The sequence below is a fragment of the Chelmon rostratus genome, chromosome 23, assembly GCF_017976325.1.
Source record: "Chelmon rostratus isolate fCheRos1 chromosome 23, fCheRos1.pri, whole genome shotgun sequence".
NCBI lineage: Eukaryota > Metazoa > Chordata > Actinopteri > Chaetodontiformes > Chaetodontidae > Chelmon > Chelmon rostratus.
The window spans coordinates 7,994,722-8,017,040 of NC_055680.1; the positions used below are offsets into that span (position 1 = coordinate 7,994,722).

The 22,319-nt window shown below is 42.8% G+C and overlaps 2 protein-coding genes across 2 annotated transcripts; both read left to right on the top strand.

The window, feature by feature from the left end:
• Nucleotides 1-1,964: 1,964 nt before the first annotated feature.
• LOC121626676 (serine/threonine-protein kinase/endoribonuclease IRE1-like) lies at nucleotides 1,965-7,177 on the top strand. The gene is made up of 7 exons (XM_041965318.1): nucleotides 1,965-2,078; nucleotides 3,120-4,637; nucleotides 4,761-4,924; nucleotides 5,007-5,230; nucleotides 5,538-5,667; nucleotides 5,766-5,866; nucleotides 6,057-7,177. Exons 2-7 carry the CDS (start codon nucleotides 3,296-3,298, stop codon nucleotides 6,244-6,246), a joined length of 2,151 nt encoding a protein of 716 aa, XP_041821252.1. The 5' UTR covers nucleotides 1,965-2,078; nucleotides 3,120-3,295; the 3' UTR covers nucleotides 6,247-7,177.
• Nucleotides 7,178-7,408: 231 nt separating this feature from the next.
• On the top strand, nucleotides 7,409-22,319 carry ccdc149a (coiled-coil domain containing 149a). The gene is made up of 12 exons (XM_041965010.1): nucleotides 7,409-7,518; nucleotides 9,073-9,234; nucleotides 9,425-9,463; nucleotides 10,690-10,797; nucleotides 10,927-11,043; nucleotides 11,903-12,075; nucleotides 13,062-13,134; nucleotides 13,282-13,366; nucleotides 13,995-14,139; nucleotides 14,266-14,342; nucleotides 19,850-19,954; nucleotides 21,275-22,319. The coding sequence occupies exons 1-12, from the start codon at nucleotides 7,468-7,470 to the stop codon at nucleotides 21,787-21,789; spliced, it is 1,650 nt and encodes a 549-aa protein (XP_041820944.1). The 5' UTR covers nucleotides 7,409-7,467; the 3' UTR covers nucleotides 21,790-22,319.

A 22,319-nucleotide genomic window follows, 5' to 3' on the forward strand; every position in this document is an offset into this window, starting at 1 on the left:
TGATTCCTCTTCCTCTCAAACTACCAGTGACATAGGTCTCTCCAGAACCGGGCGTTTGTCTGAGAATCTCAGCAATAAGTCGATCCAGACTCACATTTGAAATGTCAGTGAAACTCCCATAGTCCACCAGACCGAGTTGGGTCCTGTGTTCGGATGTTCACAGACAGCATTCGAGATATGGCCATCCAGCTAAATCCTCAGTCCCGCATGTGAATCAGCAGAGCAGCAGGTATGCTGTACCTTCAAAGACAAAAAAATAAAAAAAAAACAAATGTGTTAATTCACACAGTGTGAATAGTGTTATTACTTTGCAGAATACAATAATTTTTCTGTGATAATAAATTATAATAAGTTTGTATCTTCTTCATTGTACCATGTACTAGATATGCTTATTTAAACATTACTTACCTCGGCCTTCCTCTCTGAGTGCCCATGCCATGCGCGTGTACATCAACCTCCAGCTGAGATGTTATGTCCACCAACATCTCCCTTAGAGACTCGTAAATTCCTTCCAGAATGACGCATAATGTTCTTTCAGCAATGTTTTGTTGAACATTATTACCCATAAGCACTATGAATGCTGCAACAATGGAGATATGATCCTCAAGGTGACGCGATATAGTTTCCAAACTGTTAGTGTCATTTGGAGTACAACCAGTTGCAAAAAAGTTTTCCAGTTCAAGAAAGTATTGGAATATTTCAACTGTTGCCATTTTGCAAAAGAAGGAGGCGTTCAGAAGGCTGTCACTTTGATGAAAAGGACACAACTAGGTTTTTGATTTCATTCAGTATCCTCAATTTTGTAGAAACTTATTAAAGCTTAATTCAATATGTTCAAAGTTTCATTCAAAATATTAAAAGTTTCATTCATTCAATATATTCAAGGTTCAATCAATATATTTAAGTTTCATTCAATATATTCAAGTTTCATTCAATATATTCAAGGTTCAATCAATATATTCAAGTTTCATTCAATATTTTCAAGTTTAATTCAATATATTCAAAGTTTCATTCAATATATTCAAGGTTCAATCAATATATTCAAGGATTAATTTCCTGAATGGCACGCCATATTATGTATGTATGTATGTATGTATGTATGTATATATATATATATATATATATATATATAGAGAGAGAGAGAGAGAGAGAGAGATAGAGAGAGAGCAAAGGGTGTGACACAATATTACCATCGCCATGGGCGACAAAATACTGCACAACAGCAGCAGGCCACACCTGCGACACCTCGCCCCAACAGGTACACATCAATGGGAAAAATAATGTCATCTGGCCTTTTGTGGTGTGGTTGTGATGGATGTTAGTCTCTCAGATCTGATCTCCATTCTTACTCCTGAGTGTCAGAAAAACCCTGTGTAGAGGCCAGCTCTTTGTGGCCGCTATAGCCGCGGTAATTTATTGTTATTATTGTATTGTCACATCGGAGTGGGCAGGTCACGTGGTGGTGGTACGTCAGCATCAGAGGTGGTATAGTCAGCTATTCACCTGGCATTGGGGTTTTTGAACTGAGAGGGGGTGAACGGGAAGTGCTACTTTTTGCTGACCGCTTGATTTTGTCATTCATAGAATTCCTGCTTTCTGATGTAAGTGCTGTGTTAATCACTAATAAATGCACGAAACAGTATACCTTTGGAGCAGGTTATTCATTGAACACAAACTTCAGCCAGCGCGTCGGGCATGGTATGTTTTTTTCCCTAATTCAGCCTCTCGGCGGCTACGTGGATCAGGATAGTCGCCTATACCCTGTTAGCCCAGCAGCTCCCAAAAGTTGCTCTGTGCCCTGTCGCAATTATACGTTGTGTCCTTTAACGTCTTTGTGAACTGCGCACTTGACGGCACAGGTCTGAATGTAACTCTTGTCTCGACCATTTGTGATTAACATGTCACCATTGATCCAAGTCAGAAGAGAGAGGCTGTATTTCAAAAAGAGGAAGAGGGGGAGGAAGCGCAGAGACGGAAGAACACGGGGCAACTTTGCTTCTTTACACGAACACCCTGAGTGAAGAGCTCAGAGCTCGAAAGATCGTTAATCTCGAAGAGGGCAATTACACTTCAGAATCGTAAGTTATTTGAATTATTTCACTTTTCTCCAAGACTGAGTCGAGCTCTGAAGTTGAGAAAGTCGAGCTCTCGTTCCTTTAATAAATGACAAACTTCACAGGGCAAAATGCGCTCAAGCGGTCAACCAGATAAGACTAAAATTATCACTAATCAGTTTTTGCTGTGTTAGAGAGGACTTTAAAAAGAGTACAGTATGTGGCCACAACCTGAAGACAAAACACCATCGGTTTAAGGTTTGATTACATCAGCGTTTGCCATCTCAGCACGTTTCCTTGTGTTCAAAAGTAGGAACTGCAGCGCTTTGTTTGCTGCTTAACGGAAATGTCTGGGAATCCGTTGTTCGGTTTTAATGTTGCTCTCAAACTGTGGAAGTATGGAAAAGCATCAAAGTAAATGTGTAAAAGTGTGATTGTAAGATGTGTTTCACCGTGTTTCTGTGAGAGTTATGGCACTCCTGTCAGGATTGATTACATTTCTACTTGAAGATAATCGGCCCCACCCACAGAAAACCCACTGACAGAGCTTGTGTGCACCACGACTTCCTCTTTCATTTCTAAGAAAGAATGTCTCTGGTTGTAGGGGACGTCAGTTAATCAATCATAAATCCCAAAACTGTTCAGGCTGTACTCTGCATTACATTGTGGTGTCATGTGAACAACAGCCAGTGCAATATTTTAAATGAAATAAAGAAGTCAAATATGAGTGCTAATTCTTAAGATAGATAAACTTTATCATCATAAAAAAGCTTTGGATGAGCTGGAAAATGCATCGTCACAGAGCTGAAAGCAGGGCTGTTTTTCTGAGCTCATGAAGTCAAGAAATGACCCAACAGTTCATGAAGCTGTTACAATGAAGCTCAAACATCTGCTTTACTTGTAGTGGTGCATTTCACAGTGTGGTGTTTATACTTTTACTTAAACAGCAGCTCTGAAAAAAAGAAGCTCTGAAGACTTCAGTCCACCACTGTGTAATTGTGGTCTACAGCTTTGCATGGCATCAAATGTTGAAGAATAACATCATGCTTTTGTCCATGACCACAGAATCACACTGATGCTGATGCTGCTGTTTCGTCCTGCAAGAGGGTGCAGACCCCAAACAAGGTGTCACAAATTAACTTGACGCCTTTGTATCACATCTCAGTGTCCAAAGAAACGCTGCTGAAAAAGCAAATCCAGGTGAAGGAAGCTAATTCCACTCCAGTATCTACTTTCTGAATATGGAACCTGCTGTAGAGGAAGCTGAAGTGTCCAAAACCTCTGAAAATCACATGCTATGGGTGGATCCTCAGACCCACCTGACCATGATTGAAACACCTTTTAACGTAACTGGGCATGATGCAGAAAAGAAAAGGCAAGAACGCATCAAATGGCTGATAGACACAGTAAATGTGACCGCATACATTAAAAGTGCAGCTACTCGCTTTCCACACGTTGCCCAGGAATTTGTGTATTCGGCAATCATTGCTTTACGTGCAGTTTTCTGCACAATGGAAGAGATACCAAATGATCTGGCTTTGGCTATAATCCCCCAACTACTGGACCAGCTTCACTCAAAAGAAAGACCTGATATATGGGAAGCTGTTCTGAAAACGCTGTATGTGATAACACAGAAAACAAACGGCACAAATGGCTGGGATCCCAAATTTACTGAGAAGTTATGCAAAACAGTTGCTCCTTTTGTCAAGAACCAACACTCCTCTGACATCAGAGTCTACACATACGGCGTCTTTGCAAACATGCTTTCAGTTGAACATGCGGTCAACATCTTTCCATCAGTGGGGATCACTTCAGTGCCCGAGGACGTACTATTATCTGCAGATATGAAAATGAATGACAAGCTGAAAGAAGTTCTCAGACGACTGAAAAATCATTTCAACTCACCAAACTTGGAATCGAAAGATAATACAGCCTCAGCTGGATCCAAGAAGAAGAAGAAGAAGAAGAAGAAAATGAAGGAAAAGTCAGAAAAGCAAGAAGATCCGAGTGATGAAGTTTGCACTGCTGCAACTGATCCAGCATCAGCTCCTGTTGTGGACTCAACTTCAAACGTCATCACCTCTACATCATCAATGCCACACAAATGGCTGCAAATCAGCAAGAAGTTTAAAAAAAAATTGGAGAAGCTTCTGATGACCGACGAAAGTAAAGTAACCAGAATTGGGAACATCATGTATGTGAATAATGCAGAATTTCGCATTGCAAAGGGAAGTGATGGTACTGAAGTCTTCTTGGGGCTGAGAAAAGATGGCACTGAACTTGCCATTAAGAGAATGTCTAAAAGCAACTACAAGGAGCTGAAGAACGAGGAGGGAATCCTTCGACTTCCAAAGCTCGATCATCCATCTATTATACGATACATTGACTTTGAAGGAGATGAGAACTTCGGATATCTTTGTCTTCAACTTTGTGAGTACACCTTGGAAGAATACATCGAAAAGATTGATGACGGCTCGCAGAGAGAGAAACATGTCAAACAGATTCTCAAGAGTTTAAAGACGCTTCATTGTCAAAAACCTCCAATTCTCCACCGCGATCTCAAGCCACGGAATGTTCTGATCGGTAGGACAAGTTAAAAACATGTAACTCATGATCTGAAATTGAAAGCACACACAGATATTTGAAATTATTCTTGTTAATGAATGAATTTGTTTTCTCAATCAATCTCCACTATTTGTTCTGCAGATGTTAACGAGAGGGCGAGATTGGCTGATTTTGGCATCAGCAGGCAATTACTCGATGACCAAACAACTCATCGCACAAACAGTGCAGGAACAAAATGCTGGATGGCCAAAGAGACTTTAACTGGGGAAGGCAAAATACCATACAAGCGGAGCAGCGACATACAGGTTAGTTTTTCTGCTCTGCGAATTCTCGTCACGATTAGCTGAAAACTCCTTCTGTAATCAAACTGCTGTGCTTACTTTTAAGGTGGCGGGCATGCTAATCTATTTTGTCCTCTCTGGAGGACACCATCCTTTCGGTGACAAATCCTGTAAATGTGAGAACAACATCATTGAAGGGAACTACAGTTTGCACCATGTTCAGGATGTGGTGGCGAAGGATCTCATCGAGTGGATGATCACTGAAGAACCAAAGGACAGGCCTAAAGTGGAAGAATGCTTGAGTCATCCCTTCTTCTGGACCCCTGAAAGGTAGAATCACTTTGATCATGCCAACTGATTTTCTATTATTATTATGTTTAGTAGCGAGCATCACGTTAACCAGACTTAGAAGTCTTCAGCCACACGAGGCACTCTTTGAGGCTGCTCTCAAACATGCAGTGGTGCTTTCAAGTGCTAACTTCATGGCACACCATCTGACATTGCCATCTATGGAGCAGCTAGCATGGAAGTCTTCTTTTTGCTATCAGCATACAGTGTTTCCATAGCATCTGTCACCTTTGTCAATATAACATGACAGAATGGTTCACGCACCCTAAACATGCATTTGATCTTTCAGAAGAGTCGAATACTTGAGAAGGATCGGAAACATGCCGGACGTGAGAAAATATAAAGATGCAGACCCAGAATTAATTTCTTCAATGGAAGAAGGTGCTGGGGTTGGATCTTTCAAACTGTGGAAAGAGAAGGTGACTGCAACAGAACAATTTTATTCTTTATTTGGAGCCCCACTGGTTTGTTGTCAATTTTATTTCTAAGCATGATTATAACCAATGTTTGGTTATAGTTTCCAGCAGAGGTGGTCCAGAAGATGGAAGGCACCAAGAAAGTGTACAGCGAAAACATTCTGGGGTTACTGCGCTTCATACGAAACCTCTATGAGCACGAGTAAGTAAAACTGAGCTAAAATAAAGTAATGTTCAAAACTCACCCATAATACAATGCTCTCTTCTTTTTTTCTCGAAATATTCTTTTGGTGGAAGGAATAAATTGTTCACTTGAGGAAACACACTGATCATTGTGGCCACAACAGATTTTGCCAGCGTTTGCTGATTTTTGTCTTTGTCTGTTTCCATAGGGCCGAGGATGCGTACAAAGTTGATCTGATGTCGATGTTTCCTGGTCTCTTTGGATGCGTTTACACATTTGCCAACAGGAAAGGGTGGAATTTAAAGACACCTCTGCAGGAAATGTTTGGAACATTGTTTTCCAGAGTTAAAAAGCCCCCCACAAAGGAGGAGCATCTCATCGCCCCAGTTCCCTTCTGAGCCAACTGCAAATCTAACAGGGGAACCTTTACTCTGCTATTGAGGCCAGTGAATGAAATCAATGGAGGATGTGATTTGCTGAAATACAGGTTTCCGTCTGTCAAAAAAAAGAATATTGTTGCAGTTGTTTTTGCAGCCTGTAAGATGTATTTAAAATGTTGCTATAAGATGGTGTGACAGTTTGCTTTTATAATATGTGTATGTATGTATGTACACTGTATTGTATGTACACTCGTGATAAGGATACAGTGATGATGATGTGAGCCCAGTCAGGTGTTTTTCAACATATATGAGGGATGGTCATACGTGTCAGGGCCCACAAACTGAATCTGAAATTTTTTTTCTCGTTGACTCTGGAGGACTTATTTGTCAGGTCATAACTATTTCCAGAGATTTAGTGTAATTATGATGCAAAAGATGATATCTGCATATTTTGACACTGTTTTCTTTATATATCTATATAAAGCACTTTCAGAATATGATTGGCCTGACCATACAGTATGATGATACAGTATGATGCCCAGCCCATGCACTGTATGTGTTGGTGCCCCATTGCTACTTTTATGAATATTGTTTAACCTTATTCTTTTTTAAATGTTGTTTTTAATGTGTTTTATGGTGACCCCGATGAAGGTCACACTCCAAAACCTATTTATCTGACAATAAAGTTTGTTTTTATAGCACAAGAGTTGCTGGAGTTGACATCTTCAGACTTTTCCACTTCTCTGTGTACCTTGAAAGCAGGTGAGGGTGTGTCCAAAATCCCTGCTTTACTGCGCCAGTCAGGTGTACTAACTTCACTCATGTTTCAGTCCTCAGACCTTCACCAGACAACATTCATAGTCACATAAAGTTGCTGTTCATGCGCGATGCTTTTATTATGAAGGACCCATTGTTCAATTTCCGTTTTGTTCTGACTAATTCCTCTTCAGGAGCATTTATTTCTGAATAATGCACGCTGCTCACTGTTTTATATTAAAATTGTTTTAAAATTAAATCAGAATTACCGCTCAAAACTAATTTTCTTCTTCGATCGTTTTAATTTCAACGTAGTACCGGAAGTAGTTTTTTTGTCATTCCGAGCGACTTGAGTACCCCCCCCCCCCCCAAGAAAAAAAAAAAAACTGTGACGTTGCAGGATAAACAAACGGGGGAGCGGCAGGTCGGACGGCGGCAGGGAGGCAGCGTGTGTCCGGACAGCTGGTCGTAATATTTCGGATAATGCAGTCTTCTAAGAGGAGTGAGAGTGACTGGCAGGGGCTTGTCAGCGAGGTAAGAGAGTGGCGGAGAGCCGTGAACAGCCGCTTCGGAGACGGACTCATTCTGACTGATGCGCCGTCCTCCATATGGAACGAGCTCCGAGCCGCTCGTCCTAATGGACGGAGGTGGTGTTCAACGCCACGTAGAAAACTCTTACTTTTTCGCCTTTAGCTTTGGACACTGATGGGGTTACGCTAGCATGCTATTCTGACAGGCCGACAGCATCCGTGTCTGCCTGCTAATGCAGGAACACTCCTGGCCGCCTCTGAAGCACGTATGAAGCAGCATAGATAACACACCTGTGGGGCGACATCTACTTGTTAGCATTTAAACCGACGGTAAGGTTCGACCTCAGCTGTGTGGGCGCATAAAATACATATGAGTGTATTTCGGAGGTGAAAACGCGGTGTGAGCTAATAACGTAATTGGCACCGTAAAGATATGGCAGAATTGTATTCACGAAAATGTAAAAAAAAAACCAACAAAAAAACAAAACGCTATTCGATATATATTTCAGCTCAACAGTGATACAGACTGAAGTGAAGTGGTTAGTTTAATGCAGAGTGACCCACCACCACCTGGTGAACGTCAAAATGACATTTTCCAAAATAAAAGTCAGATATTCGTGCAGCTTGCAGGGACTGCTTATGTAGCCGTGATTAAGAAGAGACCTCCACCCAGAAGGTGGAGGACATGACTGGTTGATCATCTGATATCTACATTGGTGATCATCCAACTGTACCCTCTGAAATTTGAATGAAGGCCACCAATTTTACAGAGCAGGGGGGTCAAGCTGCAGTGATGAAATGATGAATCCAAACTATTTTGATGCTCAGATAATTGCTGTGGTCTTTTTTAACGCCAAAAATTGTAAGGATTTGCAGCTTTTCTTTGTCAGATGTGATTGCAAACTAAACATACTAAAGACAACCAGTTTTAGAGGACTGTGGGGAAAAAAGAAACAGTTGTCAGATTCATTGATCATGACTTGCAGCTTTTTATAACGCAGTGGTTCTCAAACTGGGGAGCGGACCTCCTTGTGGGGCAGGGGGAACTTGGATGAGCAGGGGAAAAATATGGAGTGAAAGGAAGTTTAATGATTATCATAGATGACATTTATTTAACTGAAATTCAACCTGGATTCTTTGTGTTAGTTGCGTCCCCTGTCATTGTCAATGATTGATAAAACTTGCCTGACTACACACTCCTGTACATTCAGCTGCATGGCAGCTGCTGCTGTTTCATTTGGTTATGAACTGGTCTGACGGCTATCAAGGTTTACTGTTCCTTCTGCTGGCTCTTATCTATACTTTAAACACTTGGCTCCAGTGTGTGCTTTTCCACCTGCTGGGAGCTGGTCAGTTACAGCTAAGTACTTTGACTGCTTCCACGTCAAGACCGGGTCCCAGTAGGTGGTACAGCCTGATGTTATATACATGCCTGCTCCCGTGGTCCTGGAATGAACACTCGGAGCTGGGGGACCTACTGTGAAATGTGTCCACAATAATGCATCTCATAACGCCTCCACTCTCAGTTCTGTCCTTGTGTGCGCGCCGTTTGTTGTAGTTCCTGGTGTGTAAGCGGAAGCTCGAGAGTAAGAAGGAGGCCCTGCTCATTCTGTCCAAGGAGCTGGATACCTGTCAGCAGGAGAGAGACCAGTACAAGCTGATGGCCAACCAGCTGAGGGAGCGCCACCAAGGCCTCAAGAAAAAGTACAGGGAACTCATTGTGAGTGGTTCAGACCTTCGAGGAGGTGTTTGTTTGTTCATGTGCACGATGTTGTCCACGCAAATGGTTTGTTGATTGGTTCCCACTGATGAGGCAGCCTGTCAGTTTAATGGGCTTGTTTAACAGCCTGCGTAATGTCATATAATAATTGCATGAGATGATGTTAATTCTGTAACTCTTCATATTTCAGGATGGGGACCCCTCTTTGCCGCCAGAAAAACGCAATCAAGTAAGTCGTTGTTGGTTTTGAGCATCTTCTCACAGCCACTAATGCTAAACATATTTGCCTTTGTGATGTTACAGTGTAAATGTGAAGGTGTGGCTGAATGAAACTGCTCTCTGCCTTTGTTTTGTTGATTCAGATAGATGAGGATCAACCTCTTGGACCTGAGTTCACGTCAAACTCAAGATGCCCATGAACAAACAACCTCATAATACCAAGCAAATACAGATCATACGCTCACTTAGTGACGCTGGATTGAACAACCTTTTCATTAGCTCTGTCTGAAGACTTCTTACGGTTAGATTAAACGTAAGGGTGGGGACGTGTCGTCAGAGTCCCGTAGGACTCTGCATGGTGGTGCCTTCAAGGACGCTGTGACAGCCTTAATTGAAGAGTTGGCTGCTGAATTGCATTATAAAAAGCAGTCTTGCCTTTTAGAGGACAAAAAACAAACATCAGCATTGTGAGGATAATGCTGACATGCACATTTTATCGCTTTTTATATACAACCCCGATTCCAAAAAAGTTGCGACGCTGTTGAAAACATAAAGAAAACATAATGTGACACCTTGTTAATTCTTAGTGACATATATTCAACTGAGAACAGTATAAAGACAATATATTTAATATTTTGCCTCATCAGCATCATTGATTTTTGTAAATATTATTCTGAATTTGATGCTGCAACATGTTTGAAACGAGTTGGGACAGGAGCAACAACAGACTTTGGAAAGTCTAGGAAAGGAGAGTTCAGTGTCACAAATTTTACAGTGACTTTACATTTTGGCTGTGATTTCACTGATATCGAGTAATTTGTGAAATAATGCCTGTTAGTAAGTATTTATGAATTGATAGCGAGACTGCCACAAGGGTAATATAGGTGTGAAATCAACCATAACCAAGAAATAATCGGTGTGTCTTTGCTCAGCATAATCTTTTTATCTTTGCCCTTGCAGTCTTTTGATCTCAAAAATCTATTTATGATGCACGACCCATTCAGAAGCTGTTAAAAGAAGCATGTTCAGCACTCATTTCTGTTTGTTAACAATTGTTCCTGTGCATACATTTCCAAGAGCTGACAGCAGAAGAAGTGGTAAAATGGGTTTTATCCGTGGATTTGGCCCTCCTCCGTGAGACATCAAGTGGCCACCAGCTGTTTGCAGTTTCAGACCGTGTTGCTTCTCTGTATCTTTCTCCTTCAGTTCATTTGCTCCTCCTCTCCACCTTCTCAGGTGAACCTGGCTCAGCTGTTGAGAGACTCGAGAGACCGAGCGAAGCAGCTTACAGAGGAGGTGAAGGAGCTGACTCAGAGGCTTGCAGAGGCCCAGGGGGATAACAAGGTGAGGTTAGCGGTAGCAGCGCACACGCAAGCTTGGATGCAGTTCAACATGACCCCCCCTCACTCAGTCCAGGGCTTGGGTTGATGTGTTTGAGTGAAGCAGTAAATTTAACAGTTGTTTTTCCTGCAGCTCCTGAGGATGACCATTACTCGACAGAGGCTGGGGGACGAGGAGGTGGGGACACGCCATTTCCCCGCTCATGAACGGGAGGATCTCGTTCACCAGCTAGAGAGAGCGGGGCTGCAGGTTGATACATTTCCTTTTTTTTCTTTTTTGTAATCATCATCGTAAACCATCCAAACATCAGATGGCACATTCAAAACATTGACAGTTAATCTGTCAAAGGCCAAAGACAAAAAAAATTATTCCAAACTGTCCCTGTTCCAACAGTCAGCCTGATTCATCCACAGGGACTTTTTTGGACCATTTTTGGATCAAAGGAACCTTACCTTACCACTGAGTTTAATTCCTCAGCCCTGGTATCAGTTCAAAGGAGAGAAGGACATTTCTCGTGATGTTTGGAGATTTAAGTCTCTTTTTTCTTCTCCCTTCTCCATCAATGCATTACATCCATGAAACCATAAAGTCGTGCCACAAAGAAGAACACAATGACTGTGCCCTGTTGTTGTTGTTTTTTTTCGCTGAATCTAAATCTTTGGGGTTCTTTCGTTCCTTCGTACTTCGGGGTTTGGTTCCTGAACTTAGTTCGTGCTGTTGGTCGAAAAGGGACGAATGCTACAGAGAGAAGTCTGTCACAATACAAGTTATTTATATTTTGCATTTCACATCAAGCCTCACTTTCTGGAAATATTCTCATGACTGTCACTCGCCTTATGATGGTCACTCTTCATAAGGCGAGTGAGCTGCTGTTGTTTTGGATTTTAGAAGAAAAAAGGGTACTGTCCCTTCCTTTAAAGCTGCTGTTAAGGTTTAAGCCATTTAACTTCTGTCTGCTCTGCTGGAGCTACTCGCTCTGGTGAAAGTTGCTGATTCCTGAAAAGAGTGTATGCACTCTCAGAGGACTCTGCTTTAGTGAACAAAGCTGTGAATTTCCTCTCACTGACTTCTCTTACGAGCATTCTTTTGCCTGGCTATCTTTTCCTAGATGGAGGAGATGGAGCACAACATGAAGGCTGTGACAGACGAGCTGCAGGACGTGAAGGCGGAGCGCAGTGTGTTCAGGGAGAAGGCCTACCGACTCAACGTGGAGCTCAACCACATCTTGGGCAACCGTGAGGCACGCATCATTGATGTGGATGCCCTCTGCATGGAGAACAGGTCAGCAGGGATGTCCAGTGTTGGGAGTAAAGACGTTAAAATGAATGCAGTACAGTAACGATGAGGAGACATTGTTTGGTAGTTCTCAGCAAGCCAGCAAGTCAAGAAATGTAACAGCTGCTTCAGTAATTAAAACTATAAACCAGCATGTTCTGAATAGACACACGGCAAACACTAACAGACAGTAGCCTGAGAGTTGCATTTTTGAATATAAAGCAGCAAATTTAATAAACTACTCAGTCTAGCACAGCATGATGGGAAATGTGAGCTGTCTCAAAAGCTCCAGCTTGATGCAAAATCAGTGCAAAAGAGGAATGTGTGTGTGGGTGTGGTATATATATTTTTTAATTCATTTTCCCTGTCCCACACATGTGTTTCAGGTGCTGTCACTATAACACACTATATCCAAAAAAAAAGAAAAATCTGGATTTTGTAGCGTGCCTATTTTTCTGGAGTGCCTTTGTCGCCATCTTGTGGTGTTTGTTTTTCCCTGCTGCTTTCTGGCCAGCAGGTGATCAGGACATGAGCTGCTGACTGCCTCTAAAAGAAACGCCTGCTTCCTTTTGCCGGACAAAGATCATGTAGATTGAAACATGGCCTTGAGAGGGGAATTAATTATAAATAATTAAAATCAACTACTTATTTGGAGCCCACTGTCTCCTCTGTGCCTTGCAGTGAGATACAAAGTATTTTTAGTGTTGCACCTGAGTATTTTTGCCTGCTTGTGCACGCACCCTCTTCTGAAATCTTTGAGCTCTATCAAGATTAGAAACTAATTAAAAGACCTCATTAGTATTTGCAGTGTTGAAGTGATTTAATCCTTTTTTAAAAAAAACAATACCAATCACAAATGTAGATCAATGATCAGTGGTTCGAATCCCCTGCATGTTGGAGGTGTCCTTGGGCAGGATGCTGGACCCTGAATTGTTCCTGACAGCTGTGCCATCGGTGTGTGTGAATTGTGATTTTGATCTCTGTCACTGCAGGTATCTGCATGAACGTTTCAGCCAACTGCAAGAGGAGGTGAACCTGCTGAAATCTAACATCATGAAGTACAAGGTACCGTTTGAATGCCTCGGATAAAACGGAAATGTAAAGCTGATTCTGAGGCTCCTGAATCCTGAACTTCCCTCAAGTTGATTTTGCAGTGAAAGTACGCGAGGTTGCTTTTATTTAAATCGTTCTCTCGTTTTTCCCTCCTCACAGACGGCTCTTGAGAGGAGGAAAAACTCCAGCACATTCGGGAAATCAAACAGCAGCCCCCTCACTGGAGTCCTCTCTGCCAAACAAGGTGAAACCTCCCTCTGAATTCTCTGAAGCTCTGACATAAATAGAAACCAGAGCTTTGAAGGCCAGTAAAATAGTGTGCGCCTCCCCTGTTTTATAGCATGAAGATTTAATAAGTCTGTTTTTTTTTTTTTTGTTTTTTTGTTTTTCACCCATCCTTCAAGCCACCGCCCGGACACCAGCCGCGTTACTAATTGTATTCTGAGTGGTGGAGAGCACCACTGGCAGGGAAATGAGCCTGCCATGATGACTGACAGTTGCTGGCAGAAGCAGCACAGTGGGCTCCGGAGTTAAAGTTAGGAGAGTGTCACCTAGCAGACAGCTGTTTCTAACTCTCCATCTCCGTCTTGCTCTTGTCATGCTGTTTTCCCCGTCTCTTGTTATATTACCATATTCTCTCTTGTACCTGTTTTTTCAAGTGTTGAAAGTTTTATCGGGGCATTATTGGCATGTTGCAGGTTATTACCCAACATCTCTTTTATAAATGAGGCCATGTTGTCATTGATGGCATCATAAACACATGCGGCTTCAAGTGAAAATAGCTCTCTGTCGTTTTTATTCCCTTCTTCTGTTCCCTTCCTGTTTCTCTTTCTTTTATCTGCTATCGCCCCTATTTTACCTCTCCTTTTCAGTCCAGGAGATGCTCTTGGAAGAGCAGGGCTGCAGCCTGCCAGCCACACCTCAGTCCATCTCCGACCTCAAGTCCCTGGCCACGGCTCTGCTGGAGACCATCCATGAGAAGAACCTGGTCATCCAGCACCAGAGGCACACCAACAGGTAACGCACCTGTAACGTTTGCCTACCCGTCCCGAGAATCCTCCTCCACCTGCAAGGCAAACACTGCGAGTACACACTCTTTCCCGTCATTCCCGAGTAACCTGACCCATCGCACTTGGTCTGCAGGATCCTCGGAAACAGAGTTGCAGATTTGGAAAGGAAGCTGAAGACGCTGGAGGTTTCAGGACTGTGGAGCCTTCCAGGTGGGTGATAACAGTAATTTGACAGAAACTCTTATCTTGAGAATATGAAACCAAACAACTGGTGAAGCAATATTTCAGTGGCACAGTAATTTGTCATGGATACGGTTATTTTGGCTTGAATAGAAAATAATCCTGTTCGTCTATCACCTTACATTAAACACATTTCTTCTGTGCAGTCAAGCTTTTAAACAGTGATTTTTAAGACAGTGGGTAAATATATAGCTCAATTTGTGATTAAATGGCTGTAAATCTGTAATGATCAGGAACTTAACTGTAACTCCCTGTGAAGCAAGGCATCGGTCTCAGCCTGTTGCAAAGACCTGGATGGTAACTGTAACTGTACCACAGCATTAGTCAACGTGACCATGTGACTGTGTGTGTGTTTACAGAAGGGAAATTGCAGTTAGCTCATGACAAGCTGTCCATTTCTTTGTAAGTAATAATTTGCTCTAGAAATTGGAGAAGATCATGTTTTTCCTAACATGTTGCCATAAGTTGCTTTTGAATCTCCTGTTTTATCACTTATCTCTTTATGAGTAAAAACCCAGGGATCTTTTCCGATTTAAATTAATTTCTCTTCTTCTCTTTTTTTTATTAATCGAGATACATTAATAGGGTTTTATGTTCATAACAGTGTGTCTTTCTCTCTCCCTGGCTGCGTCTCAGGCTTGACCTACCGCGTATCTGTGGGAATTGGGAGTATGTATTCCTTCTGCCCCACTTAGCCCATCCATGCCCTCCACTATGTCATGCCAGGACAAATCTGGGCAGACGCCCAGAAAGCGTGTCACCTCATGCCCACCGTTTACAATGTGTCGACTCCATTGACCACCCGCTCGTGTGTGTGTTCATGATACCATTGACTGAAGCAGGCTGCCTGAATATCACACATTGATCCTTTTGGTCTAGTGGATCTGTCTTAAATATTACACTCAGGGCTCTTTTTTAATATTTGGGTTTGGCATGTTTTCAGAGCAGGAGAGTCCTTTTTTTAAGGCAGCACACTAATGTTTTCTGGGTTTATTTTAACATGCATTCAGACCCTGTGTGCTCCTGGTATTAAAATGGGAACCTAATCCGAACACGTTTTCCAGATAAGGAAAATCATGCAAAGTGTAGATGCGTCATGATCGGAATGTGATCCGATCGACCTGAACACATCTGGAGGTAGTCTGTCCGGCACTGTGTTCGGTAGGTGTAAATGCAGTCTGTACAATGTGCTGGGATCCGTACACACTGGACATAGAGGACGTTGTTCAAATTTTAGAGAGGGAGCAAGTGAGAAGGCTGAAAGAGACACGCCTCTAATTACTGATCACTCTGTGAAATCAGTGCAGAGATGATAAGTGTGTGTGGGAGCTTTTTTCTTTGGAACTGGATATACATCTATTCTGTGCCACGAAGCATCAAAAGATACCTTATTCAACAGAACTGTGCAAAAAATGAAAGCAGCACAGGAGGAAAAAGCATGATATACAGTAGGAAATAACTGCTACACTTATCTGTGCAGCTGATCAGCTTTTAACAAGGCGTAGACCTTATCTAGTCACAGTCACCTTTTCGGTGGGAGCAACTGACACAACATTTATTATTCAAAGAATGCTTCATGTATTGCATTTGCTGAATTTACAAGAGAGTACAAATAATTTGTCAGAAACAGCGTTTCACAAAATATTAAGCTTCTCCTTACCCAGAGACTCACAAAACTCTGAGTCTGTGATGTTTTTTTTAAGGGAGTCTGGGGCTGATTTGCCGCCACCTCACATGCAGGTTTTGCTCCGGAGGACACGGATCAGATCTCAACGAGGATAACGAGAAGGCATTAAAAACGCCAAGTGTAAACGCAAAGGCAAGATGAGATCGTTTATTACCCAGCTAACGTATTTGGATTCAGATCCCATTTTAATACCAGGTGTGAAAGGGGTGTCAGATGCACACTGGTAAGAATTTGAAGCAGAACCCACATGAGAACAAGATATATGTTGCAGACTGTGAGGAAAACCAACTATAGCAAACTAGCCATTTAATTTGCTCCTTAATGCTTACATTAGTTGACAAGAATATACTTTGACATGCTCTGTATCCATAGCGACACTTAAATTTTCCTCCTTTAAACAAACCTCATCCTCAGAGCAGCAGAACCAAACAAAAACATGCAAAATGACAATCAATCAAATGTCAACTGTACCAAAAGTGGTATCCCAACCTGCGTGTGCAACTACTGTGTCTGAGAAAGGATTTCCAAATCCAACCAGGAGGCACGACAGTCCACCTGGAAAATAGTTCCCCGCTTCAGCCACTGGAGGGCGATGTTGTGCCGTGTATGAACCAGAGAGGTGGAGGGGCTGCGGCTGGATGGAGGTGCCCTGTCATGAGACCGTCATTCTCACCGCTATAAAACTGACAAGCATCCATTACTGAAAATGATTGCCCACATTACAAACACATTTAGGGGAATGTGCCGTTATTAGGGAATTTGTAGGCGAGGGCCCAGAGTGCCTGACGACCACGCTGTCCACCACAGTTAGGGAGACAGAAATATAGAGAGAGATGTGATCGTCTGTGGCCTTGATGTGATGTGAAGTTGGGCTGATGGATATTAAAGGCAAACAGGATAGGATGGAGGGCCTTGGCTGCCTACCTGAGGCCCGGAGAACACTAGAGGTGACTGCGTTGTCTCCGGATAAGAGAGAGCCAAGAACAATAACAATGACGCCGATGCAGTGAGTCAGATAAAGTTGTGATTGATAGATCCCCACCAGTCTTGCGGTCCACCCCACCCCCCATGCTGAAGGACTCAAGCTGAAATGTAACACAGCAAGTGAAAGCCTGTCAGTGTGCATCAGCTATTGAAAAGACAGAGGTGGATACAGAGTGCATCCATATAGCTCTGTTTGGGATCAGTGACAGACTCTTGCCAGTTAAGAGGAAGGCATTTCCTTGTCACCCTGGAGCTAGACAGCACTGCATCCCAGTGTAGGATTTAACCATCTAACTGTTGACAGTTTTTTTTTTTTTTTTCCAGCAGGGTAGGTGCATATGGATATTCATACAATCCTGATTCCAACTTGTAAAACATACATAAAACAGGATGTAATAACTTGCTAACCCTTTTTGACATATGCTCAATTGAAAACAGTTCAAAGACAATATATTTTACTGCATCAGCTTCATTGATTTTTGTAAATATCTGCCGATTCTGAATTTGATGCAGTAACACATTTTAAACAAGTTGGGACAGGAGCAACAAAAGACTGAGAAAGTTGTGAAATGCTCCAAAAACACCTGTTTGGAGGCTTCACAAGCGAGGATGGAGCGAGGATGTTGCTACATGGGCTCAGGAATACTTCGTAAAACCGTTGTGGGTGAACACTGTTTGTTTGCAAAAAGATTGCGTTTTGTTTTTATTTACATTTACGAGATGGTTGGACAGGCAGCTTCCAGTCCGGTTGAAAGGAAGTTGCTGGTGCCTCCTGCCTCCGCCGCCTCCTGAGTGCTGCATGGCTCCTGCTCAGTCTGGGCTTTCCTCTTCATACCAGTAACTAACGCCACCTTATTACTGGCTTTAAAAGGCACTCTGCAGAACTCCTCTAAGGCCCCTCTCTGGAAACTTAAAGACTGCGCTTGGATGAAGGAGCAGAGTCTGAAAGCTGGAGGCCAGCTATCTGAGCTTAATGACTTTTCCTCTGGAGAACTGCTGACTCTTTTGTCTTGTGAAAGCTGTTTTATGATACACAACATTTAAGAATCTGTTATTCTCCAAACAAAACTAATCCAGCTGTGAGCGAAGTGAGACTTGAGTTAGGAGTAATCATATAGCAATGTATGTATTGAGATCACAGATGTTTATATAAACATTTTTCTTTCCGGCTGACACAGTTGATTGATATCTCTGGTTCATTATGGGCAGTGTTGCAAGTCACTGAGCACAACCGCTTCATGGCAATCTTAGATTCACAAGATTTTTCATTAATGTTATGAAACATCTTGATTTTTCAGATATTTAAAACAACAATTCCCTTTACATTTTATCTGCAAACAGTTTAGTTCTTAGAATTATGAGAAAACTCAATGTATTTACAGATTTATAATATGACATAAAGTACATGAGGTGCATGAGGTAAAATTGTATCCATATGACCCACCCCTAGTTACAGTACCTGAACCAGAACCTGTTGCTAATACTCATTTGAAATTAGTTAATTTCTTAAGTGGCTCTTTAAAATAATCAATTTAGAATTAAAGAGTAACAAAACTAGTTTACTTTCATGCTTGTGGCTGTGAGACCACCTTGGTTCAGCAGCATTTCAGGCTAAATGCTAACATCCGCTTACATTGACAATGCTAACATGCTGATGTTTAACACAATGTTGACTAGATTCACTGTCTGAGATGTTAGCACGCTAATATTTGTTAATTACAATGAAACACAAAGTACAGCTGAGGCTGGTTGGAATTAGTTTTGCAATTATTTGGTCACAAACCAAAGTGCTGGACGGATTGAAATTTTGACCTGGGATCGCCAAAGTTATTAGAATTCATCCCGAGGGGACACGATTGTTTGTACCATATTTCATGGCAATAGCTATTGAAACATTTCAATCAAAATCACAAATGTCAACCTGATTTTGGCGCTGGAGAAAAAGTCAGAGGGTCACCAAACTCATCAGGATTCATGGCGATCATGAATGTACAAACTTTAATGGCAATCCATCGGGTCGTTTTTGAGATATTTCAGTGGTGGACCATCAGACCGACATTGCCATCCACAGAGCAAAACAATCTGGCATCATGAATCAGGCTGCTGTCTCTGCAACAGAAATAAGACAACTTTTTAGACAAATATCAACTTTGTTGCTTCTCCTGATGGAGCCAGTTTGTGTGTGGAAGCCTCAGGATCCAGACAGCCCACCCCACCCTCCCACTCACTGTTCCCACATCAGTGTCAACACTTGAGCACGCATGACAATATGGACTGCATTCATAACAATATGGTCCCCGTTCACCATTCATGATTCTCACGCATCGCGTCACCCGGTCATCCATTTTCTCATTCTTCTGTTTGTTTTTGTGTCTCACACTTGAACGGTCAGAAACAGGCCTATTCACAGCGTTCCTGTGAAGGCAAATGCTGATCTGAACGCACGCAGGCTCGAGTGTATGCATGCGTCTTTGTGAATACAGTTTTACGTGTGTGTATTTGTGACGTCTGGTTTATCGCGCACAGTCTCCTATGAGTAGCATATGGCGTCAGCCTAAGAGGCGTGCAGCCATCACTAATGAAGACAGATGACAGGGAGCTGGAGCCACTTCCTGTGAGCACTGCAATGCTTACGTGCGTGCATGCCTGTACGCTGTGTGAAAGTACACACGGCGCAGCACCGTACATGCGCTCGGATGAGCTCCATCCAGTCCTGACGTGCCCAAACATTGCAGAACTCTCCATAGCACTTACTTTGTCTTTTTCTTGTGCGACAGTGACAGCGAGTGTTTGTTCCGTCTTACAGGAACACGAGACAGTATCACCCTGAATGAAAACCTTCAGCCGGAGCTCCATCCAACACGTGCCACGTCTCACCCCAACATGCAGCCCAGAGTGCAGCCACCCAAAGGTGAGAGTGTAATTGCATGCAACTGGCTTCTCCCACCATTGATAAGCGCGCTGCAGCTCACGGCACAAACACTGCAATTAGCCACTGCGTGCTAAACACTCCTCGCTATCTTCCATGTTTAACCCAAGTCCTTTCCCTTCCCGCCTCCACTCCTCCCTGCCTCTCATTGGTGCAAGCTGCCCAAATGCCATGGCATTTTGGAAATGTGAAGCAAATTCTCGCCTGCTGACATTCAGAAACTTCTGCCGTGTTCTCTTTGAAAGGGGGTGTGGGGGTGGGGGCCCATAAATATGGATGTCAGTTCAAGTAATGTTGCTTTCTTCCTGCGTGTATTTTCCTGTGTATGTATGTGTGGGGAAAGGTGGCTGGGACTCTATGCGCAGTCTTTAACCTTTTTGCCTGCACATCCACAAATATGGGTCAGTAATCCCCAAAGTGAGAGCATATTTTGGCGAAGAAGCAGAACTAAGCTGTTGCTATTGCCAAGATGCGGGGCGTCACACTTGTCTTGCATCCCCTTGTCTGGGGCACTGCTGCTATATTTAGCCTGTTGCCATGGAAGCACTTCAGTCACATAAGTAATTGAAATAACTTTCTATGTTGACACAGTGGTCCAACTCTGAAAGAGGAAAGTTTTCCTTATGTTTTCTCCTTGTGTTTTTTCATCCTGTCCTAATTTATTTAGATAAAAAAGACCAGGCATGACACTGTAGACCTTGGTCTATCAGCGTACTTGGATTATATTGGCTGTTCATCTGTTTTCTGTGTTATGCAGCACCACATGTACAAATAGGGTTGGAAGGTAGCTGTCTGCCCTGGCAATCAACAAAACTTTTTTCTACTAATCCCTTTTACCATCATGCCATCAACAGAAGAAGCAAACAGCAAATACATTTGATAAAGTGAGCCATCCTTGTGATGCATCACTTTAAGACTCTTAGCATTTACCTGCAAAGTCTGTGGGTTGGGTCAGAGATGTTGAACTATTTAAGTACCGGAGTGCACCTATGACGCACGCTTGACAACAACTCTGGCTGGAATGCTGCCACTCAGCTAAAGTTTTTTATTGGTAGTGTTTGCAATAGATCGTATAGTTGTAATGATTAGTCTGTTACTCAGTCAATTTAAAATATTTGATAATTGATATTTGAAGTTACTTACTGTCGTTGTTGCCAGCTAACACAAATCAGCGGCCGTCTTACTCCGACAGAGGAACACAATCGGGCAAAAGTACTTGTCTGCTGATGAAACTATGGCTTCAGATCAAGTGAGTAATTAAAATGACCAGTTGTCTCATCTTCCCTCTCCCTGTTGTGTCAGACGACAGAAGTTCACATGAATCATTGTGGGAATGCCACACCGCTGGCAGCGACCTTGGCACAGATGGCGTCAGCAGGGAAGACACACCTGCGCTGCTCAACAGCCTGGAGCCTCTCGTGGGCTTGGAGACGAATGGGATTGACAGGCGAGGGGGAGAAATCGTGACCCTCACGGAAGATCGAGCCGCCTTGGAGCTGGAGGAGGGGCGGAGTCCTGTGGAAGAGGCGGGGCACGAGGTTGAGGGAGTTGAAGATGAAGAACTGGGCTCCACGGTGGAGGAAGGAGAAGAGGCAGCCTTGGCGCTGGGTGTCCCGTCCACTGAATCAGACCTTCCTTGGCTCCCAATTAAACAAACCTCTGCTGATCACTCAGAGGCGGTTGATCAGCCCTGCGAATCCCAGGACGATGGGTCTAATAATGTACCTGAACATGTAGAAGCCTCAATATCAGTGCCGGAGAACCAGACCACAGAGGTGTCGAGTACGGAGTGGGACGCTCACTGTCAATCAGCGTAGTGACGCCTGTCACAGTGACAACAGTGCTGCGACACCACTGAAAGACTGAGGGAGTTTATTTAAATCTTTGTCCTCCGTCTTGCTGCATTCTTACAATGTAACCACCGCTCACTAACTCGCTTTTCAACGCTGTTTTAGCCAATAAAACCAAAAAACACTTTTTCTAGCCAGCGTTAACAGAACCGGTGGTGCACATTGTATTGAGACGGCTTGTTGCTGCACAGGAACAGAAACTCTTGAAATCAGTGTAATCGCAAACTTCATGCCCTGCAGGAAAAAATTAGCTACCAAAATAATAAATATGGCAGCCTCAACTTCTGTGCCCCGTATTCCCTTCTTCCTTCCCCTGCGATAAGATAATCCCAATTGTTTGCTTTCTTCCTCTTCCTAAGGGATGCCGATAAATTGAGTTCTCCATTTTGTTGTTACTCTCATCGGGGGTCTAACTTGGCTTACCAAAACTGTTTTGTATATATGTGTGAATTAATGATGTTAATATTAAAGAGACTATTTATGTCTATTTATCTGTA

What these genes read in the sequence shown, in the direction of transcription:
- LOC121626676 (XM_041965318.1), top strand. Translation starts at nt 3,296, where the DNA reads ATGGAACCTGCTGTAGAGGAAGCTGAAGTGTCCAAAACCTCTGAAAAT. An exon ending in GCCACGGAATGTTCTGATCG is followed by an intron (nt 4,638 to 4,760) that starts GTAGGACAAGTT and finishes TTTGTTCTGCAG; the next exon opens with ATGTTAACGAGAGGGCGAGA. An exon ending in AGCGGAGCAGCGACATACAG is followed by an intron (nt 4,925 to 5,006) that starts GTTAGTTTTTCT and finishes CTTACTTTTAAG; the next exon opens with GTGGCGGGCATGCTAATCTA.
- ccdc149a (XM_041965010.1), top strand. Translation starts at nt 7,468, where the DNA reads ATGCAGTCTTCTAAGAGGAGTGAGAGTGACTGGCAGGGGCTTGTCAGC. An exon ending in AGGCCCAGGGGGATAACAAG is followed by an intron (nt 10,798 to 10,926) that starts GTGAGGTTAGCG and finishes TTTTTCCTGCAG; the next exon opens with CTCCTGAGGATGACCATTAC. An exon ending in CTAACATCATGAAGTACAAG is followed by an intron (nt 13,135 to 13,281) that starts GTACCGTTTGAA and finishes CCCTCCTCACAG; the next exon opens with ACGGCTCTTGAGAGGAGGAA.